Here is a 12979-nt window from a genome sequence, read left to right as displayed (position 1 = left end):
CTCGCAGCGCCCCGGAGGCCTCCCCTCGCTCCTGCGTCGCCATGGCAACGCGCGGGGCCTAACGGGACCCCACTTGTGGAGAAACAGGGAGAGCCTCCAGGGCCCCTAAATCGCCTTCCTATTGCGGTGGCATAAAGCTGTTGTGGGGTGCAGTCCGCCCCTGTCAAATGCACGAAGTGTTGTTAACTCCCAGACAGGCTTCCACCCCACAGAGAGAAATCTGCTTATGTGGATATAAAGCCAGGAACCTTATTGGGGATGTGTCCCCCCCCCCCAGATGTTGGACTACAACGCCCATAATGCATAAGCATTGGCCATGCTGGTTAAGGCTGATGGGAGTTGTAGTTCAATATCTGGGGAAAGCTCACCCCCTAGGTTTCCCATCCTTGATTTGGGCCTTCTCTCTCTCACACACACAAGTGTGCTCTCGCTCACACAAATTCAGTGTAGAATGAAAATAATCCCTTCAAGTGGCCGTATTTAATTGACTATACACTGTACCTAGCTAAACAAAGCCACTCTTTTTTATTTTTTGCATTCTCATTTTTTTATACAGCATAGACACAAGCACATACCAAATGCAGTAATAGGCTTGCCATATGTCAGGAAAATTCCTGACATGTTCTGGTTTTCAGGTGTGGAAATGGGGGGGGGGGATTATGCCGAACTGTCAAAAGGTCAGGGAAAGCCTGGATGTACAGCAACGTGATGGAAAAAGCAGCGGAAACAGCTCCAAAAGCTAAAAAATAAATAAAAATAAATCACTATTTTACTTTTTGAAATATGGCAACCCTATGCAGTAAGAATGATGAGTGCACCATGCTTTTTCCTCCAGCCAGAATTCACTGGAACTCAGTTGTTGCACCTCTCAGGTGGGCACCATTGCTATTCTAAGAGAATGATAGAGGTGCTCATGGTGAGCTCTATATTTCTAGAAAAATAGCACTGCTCTTAACTATGCAAAAGGAAATGGCACCACCTTGGGACTGAATCCCACTTGGTTCAATGGGGCCTACTCCCTGAAAAGAATGCACAGGATTGCAGCCAGTCAGCACAATTTTATTATTATTTTCCCTTACGTCAAGTCACACTATGCTAAATGGGGCTTTGTCTCAGAAAGTGTCCACAGGACTGCACTCCCTATCATCTTGTAGGAAGCATTTACATGTACAATGGTTTGAGAATGGTGTCAACATGTATTCATATTTCAAAAATCAAGACTGGCTGATAGACAACTTGTGTAGGGTCAGAGGCTTACAATCTAAAATACATGCCACAAAAAGTGAGAAGGGAGGATGAAAAGAAACAAGCCTAGGTACCAGTTCTTAAAGTTTCAAAGTTCTCATATAAAAATAATTAGGAAGAGAAGGCTTCATTCCAATGCATGCTTGTTTGGAATGATGAGCCCCTGGCATTGACAAGACTCATTAGGAAGAATGTATGCTTAGAAAATGTGGCAACTTGGGATTGCTTGCTCATCTGGCACAAGCAGGAGTTTCAACAGTAGCTCTTGGCTCACCCTTTCAGAGCTGGCCATTATAAGATTCCAGAATAAGAAGACATTCTTTACAAAAGCAGCATAAGGGAGGTCCAAACTCTTCAAGTATTTTATTAATCACTGTAATTTATGAATGCTGGAACTAGCAGCTTGGTAACTTCACATTTTTATTTCTCAAATGTATTTTTCTGCACTGAAGCTATGTTCTGGGGTAAAGTATGGAAGCAATTAGGCCACTGCTTCCAGATGAGTTTTGTGCAGATTAGCAACTGGTTAAAGAGTAGGAAACTGGTTAAAGAGTAGCAATAATGATTTGACAATTGCCAGAACAGAGAGAACTAAGAAATTGCTTTCCCAGAGGATCTGTATTGGGACTGGTGCTTTTTCATTTTTATTTCCTTAATGATAAAGATTCTTTTGGCAAGTGTCTATTATGTGGGTAAGGGCTTACCTGCCCCCCCTGCCAACTTGAATAAAATATAGCGGGGAGAGGTATATTTTATTCAAGTGGGGGGTATAGGTAAGCCCCCAACCCACATAATCGATCACAAGACACGGCTCACGCACCCTATTAGAATGGCAATGCCCACCAACTTTTTGGGGGAGTCTAGTCCCCTCAAATATTTTATTGGGGCGTTGAAGGGACTCAACCCCTAGGAGTTGGCGCCTATGGAGCCTGCAGGAGTTGCCAGAAGGAGGAGTACAACACAAGGCGCCATCCAACTATCTTAGGGACTCCACTGGGGAGGATTTTTGCGTAGGGTTTACTCCTCGGCCTTTCCGTCTCCCCAAGGTGTCCTGCTGCAGGAAACGACAAGCCGGCGGCGCAGTTCAACCCTCAATTGAAAGCAAGCCCCTCTCCGCGCGCTGCAAAAATAAAATGAAATAAGCCCCAGGGGCGCGCGCGCCCATGCGCACTCCGGGAGCGGCGTGACGCGTCGGCGAGAGACCCTCTGCCGCCCCCTCTCTTTCGCAAGAGGTGAGCGCGGCTCCCCGCCACGTGACCTCGCCTCTGCCCAGACAGGGTCTCTCTCTTCTCCGCTCCCATCCCCTTCCAGTTTCTGGGCTGCGGGCGGCTCGAGCCCCGCCCACTTGGCTGGGGCCTCGCGCCGGCTCTGCTGCTCTCCCCTCGGCTTCCCGTCTCGCGCCGGCAGCTCCGGCGAGCCGGGAAGGTCAAGCGCAATATTGCATAGATTTGCAAAAAAAGAGAGAAGCGGGGCCGGAGCGGGCAGCAGGGCGCAAAGGGCGGGAGGTAGGTAGCGAGCTGTTGTCTCCTCTTCTTCTCTTCCTCCGCTCGGCTCTTCTTCCTCCTTTCTTCTCGGCGCGCCCTAGGGCTTGCTCGGTGTCTCTGGGTTGTTGTTTTTTTTTTGGGGGGGCGGTATCGGTTCATTCACGGCCGTCGCTCGCCGCGATTGCTTTTGGGGCGGGGGCTGAGGCTTGGAAACACTTTCTCCCCCCCTGCCCTCCCCTGCCCTCGATCGCATCTCCCGCCCGGTTTGCTTGTTGTGCCACGCTTTTATGCGCTTCTGGCATCTGCCCTCCTCGTCATCCATCGCGGTTGGGGGAGAAAAAAAAAAGCGGAGACTGCGAGGAGGTGAGGATGACTGATACTGTATATATTGATGTGCTTTAAAATGAAATGAGAGCAGGCTGCCCTGCAAAGGGTTAAACCCGCCGCTTTCCCTCCACGCACAAAGCGCAACTTTGGCAACTAGGAGTAGCAGAACTGTTGCTATTCTAGGCCCGCTGAAGTTAAGGAGAAAAGAGGGAGGCGAGGGGGATGAAAGCAGCAGTAGCAGCAGCAGCTGCTTCCCATTTTGCCCGTTATGGTTAAGAGTGGCACAGACAGGAGCAGAAAAAGGCTTTTTTTGGGGGGGGGGACAGGCTGCTACTCGCAAGGAGGCGCCTCTGGGTCCAAGTTTCAATGGGTTTAGCACAGGAGGGAAACTCACCTTTGGTACGTTCCTCACCCCCAAAAAACCCCAAACCATTGAGTGAGCAATCTGTTGGTTTGACTCTGACATGCCGCCCCTGGCCTGTTTGTCCTGCAACAAAATGATTGAGAAAGAACATGCAGGTAAGGCATGTAGAAACCACATGCCTCCGAAGTGAAGGGAAGCTTTTTTCTTTTGGAAAGAGATTTAAAAGGAATGTGCTTTTTTGGCATCTTCCAGCTTAGCCAAAGCGTCTTTATTGTTATGCAGCAAAAATAAGTTGGCATAAAGGCGTGTGCATGCGGGCCTCTGAGAGCTTTTCTCCCTTTCTTTTTCTAACTGTCAGAAGGGAACCGCAACAGTTGCCAAAGTCAACATCGCGGTTTGCCTGTTACGTGGAGGTCAAATGTAAGGTGGGAATGGAGGACGTGACCTTGTTTGAGCCTTGAAATGGGCACCGTTTGGGATTTGAGGAAGCTGCTTTCATATATAAAGGGCAGGAGAGAGGCTGTGTGAGGGGGAAGGATCTGGGAAGAAGTGGTTTAATTATGGTTGCTTTCACATGACTTCAGAAGCCACAAGTCTCTTCTTGGGAGTCACGCCTTATCTTTTAAGATGTGAGAGCCAGGGCTGGAGGGCAATGCTTCATTATACTTCCCTTTTTAAAAATTAAAACTGTTCTGGGACCTGCTTCAAAGGTACGGTTGCACATTTAGGTTGCCATATCTTTGAAACTGGATTGCCCTTTTAAGGCAAGGGTGGCTAACCTGTGGCCTTTCAGATGTTGTCAGAATATGGCTCCCATCATCCCTGCCTGTTGGACAGGTTAGCTGGGCCTGATGGGAGCCAGATATCAGCAACCTCTGGAGGGCTGCAGGTCATCTACCTCTACTACTGAATGTCCTGTGTGAGTGTCTGGAGGTGGTTGGAGGATGGATGGCAGCTAACAGATTGAGGTTGAATCCTGACGAGACAGAAGTACGGTACTGTTTTGGGGGGACAGGAGGCGGGCAGGTGTGGAGGATTCCCTGGTCCTTAATGGGGTAACTGTGCTCCTGAAGGACCAGGTGCGCAGCCTGGGAGTCATTTTGGACTCACAGCTGTCCATGGAGGCACAGGTCAAATCTGTGTCCAGGGCAGCTGTTTACTAGCTCCATCTGGTATGTAGGCTGAGACCCTATCTGCCTGTGGACTGCCTCGTCAGAGTGGTGCATGCTCTGGTTATCTCCCACTTGGACTACTGCAATGCGCTCTATGTGGGGCTACCTTTGAAGGTGACCCGGAAACTACAACTAATCCAGAATGTGGCAGCTAGACTGGTGACTGGGAGCAGCCGCCGAGACCATATAACACCAGTCTTGAAAGACCTACATTGGCTCCCAGTACGTTTCCAAGCACAATTCAGAGCGTTGGTGCTGACCTTTAAAGCCCTAAACGGCCTCGGCCCAGTATATCTGAAGGAGCGTCTCCACCCCCATCGTTATACCCTGACACTGAGGTCCAGCACCGAGGGCCTTCTGGCAGTTCCCTCACTGTGAGAAGCCAAGTTACAGGGAACCAGGCAGAGGGCCTTCTCAGTAGTGGCACCCTCCCTGTGGAACGCCCTCCCACCAGATGTCAAAGAGAAGAACAACTACCAGACTTTTAGGAGACATCTGAAGGCAGCCCTGTTTAGGGAAGCTTTTAATGTTTGATGTATTACAGCATTTTAATATTTTGTTGGAAGCCGCCCAGAGTGGCTGGGGAAGCCCAGCCAGATGGGCGGGGTATAAATAATAAATTATTATTATTATTACTATTACTACTACTACTACTAGCAAGGTGTGACTCTCTCAAGTCTCTGGCAGTACTGTTGACCTGCAGGTCTCACGTCCATATTTATCTGGAAGTAGGCCTCGTTGAGTATGTTAGGTAATGGGAGGCAATGCACTCTGCCTTGTTTTGCTGTGGCCTTCCAGGCATAGTTCTAGAAACACACTTCAGAGTTTATCGTTTTGCCATTGTGTACTTCAATAAAACATGAAAGGTAGGAGCACACGCCAGGGAATTGCAGTTGGCCTGCGGCACTCTGGCACTTTCCCAAGGACTTCTTCCCAGACATTTGGATATGCAAATTACCAGCATTGCACATTGGACCTTATAGATTGTCTCCTTCCCCATTTCATATTTGTCAAGCTGTTGCTCTCCAGCTGTTTTGGGCTGCAATTCCCCAGCAACCTCAGCTAGCACATGCTGACTGGGACTGGTGAAAGTTCTGGTCCAAACATCTGGAAGGCAACAGGTTGGCAAATCCTGTCTTGCTTTGATCTGCAGAAATGGTTAAGAGCCCCGTTTGAAGATGCCAGCTATTTGCCTGGAGTGTATAGCAAGGGCATGGATAAGGGAGAGAAATAGTTTCTCTTCTACAACCATAAAACTCAATTCTTCTGAATAGTGGGATAATATTTCCACAAAAATGCCACGAGGCCTTATTTTTTTGAGTTTGAGGTCCCATATTCAAGGTGATGGTGGGCAGTGGGATTTTGGCTGTGGTGCATGTGATTGTGCTGCTAATATTACTTTATATTAAATAAATTATCCAGTTATAATTTGAGTAAGTGTGTTTTAGTTACAGACCCTGGATTCTCAGGAGCACATGGTCATGTATTCAAAACCAGAAAACCGGAATACTTTACAGATGTGAGATGAGACGATGCATGCATTGATGCCATGCGTATTTGAAAAACACAGAAGCATTTTTTAATTCTTAATTTTTTGCAGGGTAGGATTTGTTTACCCAGCTATCTTTTTTCCAGTACTCCTCTTGGAAATTAGTCCTTTTTGTCCTTGGTAAACTAAATTGCTGATTAGCACTGTTGAAGGATTGTTGAAGTTAGTAATGGAAATTGTAGGGGGGACCCCCCCCATTTCTGTAACAGCATATTAGACCTGAGAAATAAAGGCAAAATAAATAAAAATCTAAAGCTGTGACATAGTCGAATACTGTACATATTTAAAAATAAATAAATAAACTGCCAGGGTTATCTATAAAGCACAGTTCTGACCTACAGTTTCAGGCACCAGTGAATTAAGACTTGTGGTTAACTTGCATGCCTGGGTAGATGATTGGACGCTGACAGCAGGCTGCATAAATTAAAAAGGTTGTGACTCTGAGAAGGCTTTCACAAGTCCTTCCCTCAATGAATGAACTTGACTCCTCTCAGAGACTGATAAGGAGTTGTATCCAATCATGTGCCTCTGGTGCAAATTATAGACTGCATTGCTTTCAGAGAGCAGCCAATTGGAACTTGCTAATGAATGGGGATTCCAGCTTCATGCATTTCCTGCAGACGTGGTAAATGCCCGGGTAGTCTAGGCATTATTAATGTGGGCTATTCATTTAAGGGGGTCACTTTTATCTGACAGCTGTTCGCTTCCTTTGGCAAAGGGCTAACTGTACTTCTCTTGGAGTGAGTATATTTCTTACGCATTTTGAATATCCTGGGTACGTGGCATCTATTCTCACAGTGTTCCTGTGTTTTCTATTTGTGGCATTTGCTTAGTAACTACGCTTGTTGGAAACTTTTTAAACTCGTACATCAAGCTGAGGAAGTCAGAGTTGTCTTGAAATACTATAACTGTGTGCTTATTGGGCAGCTGTATAGTGGGTATCAATTTTCAATGTCTTTTGTTTCTTTTTCCAAGAGAGTAGCAAAAATGTTGCCTACACTTTAACTTGATCTATGAATGGAGAGCGACTGTGTGCTTTGTTTCTTCAGTGCTGAAATAAACGTTTTTGGTTAAAAGCTATTAAACAGCAATTTTTTTATATACTTCTGCACGCTTTTTGTTGACATATTAATCCTACCTTAAAGTAGAATTTTTACTAGATCAATTTATGTTGGAATGATAATATGAGGACTTTCAAGTTGCACAGACTCTTCACACTGAGTGCCCCAAAGTGCTGCTGCTATTTTCAGTCTTTTACATGTTGTTATGGTTGCACTAAAAATAGACTTCCAGCAGAAAAAAGAGAATTAATTCCTGGGCTACGCATTATTGGCTGTCACCAGCATTATGAAATGCCTGATATCTGCTGGTACGTAACCTCACTTCAGCATGCTGTGTAGACTAGCAAATCTATGCTGTAGGTTATCGCCTGTATATAATTTGGGCTTCGTATAGCTTGCCATCCTTTGTAGTCTTCATCCTTGAAAACAATACACTTAGTCTTACCGGCTTTGTTTTGCATGTAGAACGTCATAAAACATACGTAGCTAGATTTAACCAGCTTGCCGGTAATGACGCCTAGATCCTAGTAACAACAATAGTAAAACCCTCATTAATTTTCAAGGCTGTTGGATTGTACCCAGTATTTTTTTAAAAAAGTATAATCACTGGTGATAGTAATGATACCCTTGAAAAGTTTACAGTTAGTATTGTTGCGATTGTGACATACAGTGGTGCCCCGCAAGACGAATGCCTCGCAAGACGGAAAACTCGCTAGACGAAAGAGTTTTCCGTTTTGGAGGTGCTTCGCAAAACAAATTTCCTATGGGCTTGCTTCGCAAGACGACAATGCCTTGCGAGTTCCTGCTGGTTTTTTGTCCTTCCCCCCTCCTTTTTCTAAGCCGCTAAGCCGCTTATCAGCTGATCCGATCAGCAGATAAGCCGCTAAAAGCCGCTAATAGTGCTAATCCGCTAATCCGTCAATGGGCTTGCTTCGCAAGACGAAAAAACCGCTAGACGAAGAGAATCACAGAACGGATTCTTTTCGTCTTGCGAGGCACCACTGTAATTTCATTGTTCAGCTCCTTTTTGCGTTTGAGATTCTGCTACATGAAGGCTCAAGGTACTGTAACTTAAACGTGAAGACTATAGTCTTGGAACTAACATAGAAACACGGGAAGCTTCCATTCACCTGGGGTGTAGCGTGGAGGATGCCAGCAGGGTTAGGGCCCTGGGCATAGTTTTTTGAGGGGGTGCAAAGCAGGGGCCCCAGCGCGGCCTGGTCCGGCACTCCTCTCCTTGTGTCAGAGGAACCTATGGAGGAACTTATGGATAAGAGTATTGAACCAGGTCATGCCAGTGCCTGCTTCGCGCCCACCAAGTGCCATGTTGGTTGGTCGGGCTCCCCCTGTTCGGGTTGGCAGGTGGTGCAGTGTGGCCCTGCATGGCTCCAGTACAGGGCACTCCAGCAGCGTCTGCGGCGTGGGCTGGGGTGCTGCGTTGGGATCCTTCACCCTCTGCACTGTGTGCCCTGCCCTCGGTGCATGCATGCACCTGCCCCAGGCTCCGGGAGCTCACGCTACATGGCTGCATGCACAGAGTCATTCCAGCTTGGTATTGCATACATCAGGGGTAGCCAGAGTGATCGCCACCAGTGCTGTTGGACCAGTGGCGTAGCGTGGGGGGTGCAGGGGGCCGGCCGCACCGGGCGCAACATCTGGGGGTTAGGGTTAGGGGGCGCAAATCCACGGTTTAGGTGGCACAAATTACTTGCCTTGCCCCGGGTGCTGACAAGCCACGCTACGCCACTGTGTTGGACTGGATCATTTTGCCAATTGGCCATGCTGACCGGGACTGATAGGCATCAGTGTTCAACCGCACCATGTTGGTTATTCCAGCCCTATATTGCCTGTAGTGGCTCTCTGGGATTTTAGACAAGTGTGTTTCCCCTGCCCTATCTGGAGATGGTAGGGATCAAATCTTGGACCTTCCACATGTGAAGCCTGTTCTCTTTCCCTGAACTATGGCCATTGTATTGAAATAAGTAGTTATGTCTAAGCTGGAAGAGAGATAATTATTGCACCTGTACTGCGGTGAAATGAAATCTGTGTATTATACTTTGTTTAAATTATTAAGATGCTGAAGGTATTAAAACACTGTGAGATGGTACCAACATTGGATACAACACAAAGAAAGAATTGTGGACCATGTTAACCTTCCCGCCCCCCCTCCCCAAGTCCTGATGGATGCAAATCGCGATCTGAAGTGACACATGTTTTGAATAGACTGCTTTGCAAGTCTCCGCTGCTATTATTCGCTAAAGGGCTGATGCTTTTGTATATGGCAGGGCATCTGTGTGGCTTCCTAACGGGGTGATCCTGCCTGCCGAATCTTGGACAACATGGCAAGTTTTATTCTGCGTACAGTTTCGACAAGCTGCTCCAGTCCCCTTTTCAACAGTGCGCTGTCTCACAAGGCGAAGACTGTGAAGACACCATGCCTACGAGCCTTCCGCCTGCACCGGGTGCTCTGGTGCCAGGCTCCTGTCAAACCAGGTATGTGAGTTCAGATAGGCATTCATGATTTCAAACTAACAGGTCTGATTCTTGACACCTGTAGAAGCCAGTTCCCAACTTTCCATCCCCTCTTCCAACATTCTGTCACCCTCCTAATGTAATCCATAAAAGGAACCTGGAATGGTTTACCAGGGGCAGGCAGCAAGTTAAGTTTCGATTTTAATGTTGATTCTATTCCTCTTTCTCCCATTATAAGTGAATGGTTGCTAAGCTCCCTTTCAGGGTAAAAAGAAAGGTCTAAGCTCCTGGGTTAATTTGTGAGGGCAAAGCCTTCCCTCCACATTCAAACTAGGTCGCCCAGCCTTCACTGACAGGAGATCCTGCAGGAGGTCAAAACGCACCCCCAGGGTTTGTGTAAGGTTATCGCTCCTTCTGTATGCTCTCTGCCCATTATAATGATTAGTAATTTGCTGGTGAAGACATGTGTTATATTTGGAAGGGACACAATTGTGCCTTGGAAACGTGCGTATGTTAATTTTGCCTACAAACCTGCCAAGGGCAAGGAAAGTCCATGATGAAGTGCAAGATAATACTTCCGCAGCTAGCAAATATTTGTGGAACTCAGCTAATTAAATATATCAATATATCTAGATACTTTGTGTGTTCAGGTTAAAGCTTAATCTGCAGTGGCTGCTTTCACAAAACATATTCTGTGAGACTCTTCTCCCCCCCCCCCTCCTTGCTGGACCATACATATTTGGTGAAGCTTGGGAATTTGTTAACCAACCCTCTTACTTCCCCAAACCCTTCCCTATTACAGTTTTACATTGGTAGTTGAATGGCTTGGCTCCTGAACAAATTGGCTCCCAAACGCTGCAAACCCGGAAGAGATTGTTCTGGTTTGTGAACGTTTTTCAGAAGCTAAATGTCTGACATGGCTTCTGATTGAGTACAGGAAGCTCGTGCAGCCAATCAGAAGCCGTGCCTTGGTTTTTGTACCATTTTGAGAGTCAAACGGACTCCCAGAACAGATTAAATTCAAGAACCAAGGTACCACTGTACTTCTTGTCAGTCTCTGTCTTCTTTCCCCACTCCTCTTTTGTCCTAATTAGTGGGGTAGGAGAGTTGAAAATAACGCCAATATATTTCACATCCGGCAACCAATGCACCCTTTTGGTTTCAGATAGTACATGGGTAGATGATTCTAGAAATCCCGGGTCACAATTATTCACGGCCCTCTAGTGGCTTTGGTGGCTCATTTACCAGAAGTAATGTATTTATCGTTAACTCTGGAAGTGTATACTTGATTCTGACCAAACTAAGCCTCCCAATGCTTATTTTGTCAGCTGACATCTCATCTGGTTTTTAATCATATACTTCTTAGATGGGCAAATTCTAGTTCACAGAGCGGTGCAGGTAATCAAGAATGGATGAGAATAGAGCATCAGAAGATGATTATGGAATTTTAGCAAAGCATGAAATCCACTTTTCATGCTCAGTCCAAAATTCTGTAGGTAAAACAGTAGTTTGTATCATAGGAGGGTTCTTGCTCTTTAGAAGGAAGTTCAGCTTTCATTGAAGAGTGTTGACTATCTAAGGTCTGAGCAAAAATGGAATGGTTTTTCTCCTATTAAGTCACTGAAAGGCATGTTTACACTTGTTCCTCTTATGTTTACAGTCTTTCATGTAGCTTGGCACACAGGCAGGAGGCAGAGCGGTGGCTCTGCATGACTAAGAGTAGCTAAAACGTCTTTAAGGAATAAACTGAAACTGAAAATGGATGTCATGTTAATGTTTTGAGTTGCTCTTTTGCTTCCTTTTTTTGGGGAGGGGGAATATTCTGCAGTTCACTGGTGTAACAAGCACTTTCAGTCTGACTTTGGCAGTAGCTATTATGCAATGCTATTATGAAGTGAGTGCCAATGGAAACAGCCTACCTTGCTTTTTGAATGGACCAGTCTCTGCTCAGCCATTAAATAGGGCATGTTTGCATATCATGCTAAACCACAGTTTAGGACAAAGAACAGGAGCTGTCACAAGACCCAGGCTCACACACTTTCCTCTCCATCTGTAGGGCCAGGAGCAGGACTTTGGTAGCTCTTAGCTTCATATTCCCAAAATCTTTGATTATCATTGTCTAGATCAGGGATCTTTCATTTTTCTTAAAAAACAAAACAAAACGCAAAACCTAATCAGTTTCAAAACTAGCTAATTTCAAACTGGAACTTCTGTAGCTGGCTTGGTTAAGTGTTATAAACCAGAATCCCTGGTCAGGATGACAAGAGATTATAGGAAATAAAAGCTAAAACTCTGCTGGCATCCACCTAGCCATGTGAAAAGAGGAGAGGGGAACACAGGGCATGCAAACTCAGACCTCCCAGTTTTAATTTCTTTGCTCAAATTCTGGTTTAGTGTGACCTGTAAGTGTTTCCCCCCAGTATTAGATTAAGATCAGTTGAACTCATTTTTAAGACCATTAATATGTTAGCCTCTTCATTGGAGGGTACATGGAACTTCCTGTTAACTTTAGCACTTCTTTTGCTGGTCAGAACAAAGTAACAGGGTGCTTTTTACATAGCAATCAAGGTGAGTGGTGGTTGTGATTATCCTAGGAATTTGCTTAACCTTCTTGTCATCCCATCCTGTGTCTGATTGCCGGCTGCAGGTGGATCCTACCATTCATATCCTTCCTTCGCTCCTTTCCTGTATTTCATACCTGCTCCCAGTCTCCACAGTTTCTTAATGCAGTACAGTAGATATAGTATGGGACTTGAAGCTGGGTGACCTTAGTTCACTTCCCTGCTTGGCTATGGATTTAGCTGAGTGTAACAGCCAGTCAGCGCCTCATGGTCTTATTTATTGGTTTATGCCACCTTTTAAAGCAGGGCTGAGCGACCTTTGGTCCACCCAGTGTTGCTGAGCCACAACTACCACCCACCTTAGCCAGCATGGCCAATAGTCAAGGATGATGGGTGTTGTAGTCCAATATCGTCTGGAAGGTCAAAGGTTCCCACCTCTGGTTCAAAAGGTTAACACCCTTTTCAATGTGATTTACAGAACAAAAACCGAAACTATTTATATATTCACACATGCAACATTAAAATAACTACATTGCAAAGCAAAATCATCAGCAACAGCCAAAGCCAAAGCCATAACTTTAAAATATTTCACCCGCAACAGTTTAAAGCCTTTTTAAAGGAGGGACCTCAGGAAATGCATTGCAGAGGGATGAGTCCACAATAGAAAAGTTCCTGCCTTAAATAGGATAAAATGAGATTATGGGGGTTTTTTGCACACTGCTCTGAGTTCCTTAGAGGGTAGGA

General features: G+C 45.9%; 2 protein-coding genes across 4 annotated transcripts in view; one reads left to right on the top strand and one right to left on the bottom strand.

Moving 5' to 3' along the window:
- LOC308597188 (uncharacterized protein C5orf34 homolog) overlaps positions 1–12979 on the bottom strand; it is a 490376-nt gene that overhangs the window by 42585 nt on the left and 434812 nt on the right. The gene's annotated exons all lie outside the window — the stretch shown is intronic.
- Positions 2504–12979, top strand: part of NNT (nicotinamide nucleotide transhydrogenase) — a 52363-nt gene continuing 41887 nt past the window's right edge. The window contains exons 1-2 of one of the 2 annotated variants that reach the window (XM_081212709.1): positions 2504–2750; positions 9488–9695. In XM_081212709.1, the coding sequence (XP_081068835.1) occupies positions 9542–9695 (154 nt within the window). In that variant the 5' untranslated portion in view covers positions 2504–2750; positions 9488–9541. Of the gene's footprint in view, positions 2751–3556; positions 3576–9487; positions 9696–12979 lie in introns of those variants that run through there. The other variant, XM_081212710.1, reaches the window with a different exon arrangement.

The sequence above is a fragment of the Podarcis bocagei genome (assembly GCF_964188305.1).
Source record: "Podarcis bocagei genome assembly, chromosome: 11".
NCBI classification, from domain to species: domain Eukaryota; kingdom Metazoa; phylum Chordata; class Lepidosauria; order Squamata; family Lacertidae; genus Podarcis; species Podarcis bocagei.
This window is presented reverse-complemented; position numbering and strand designations above follow the sequence as displayed.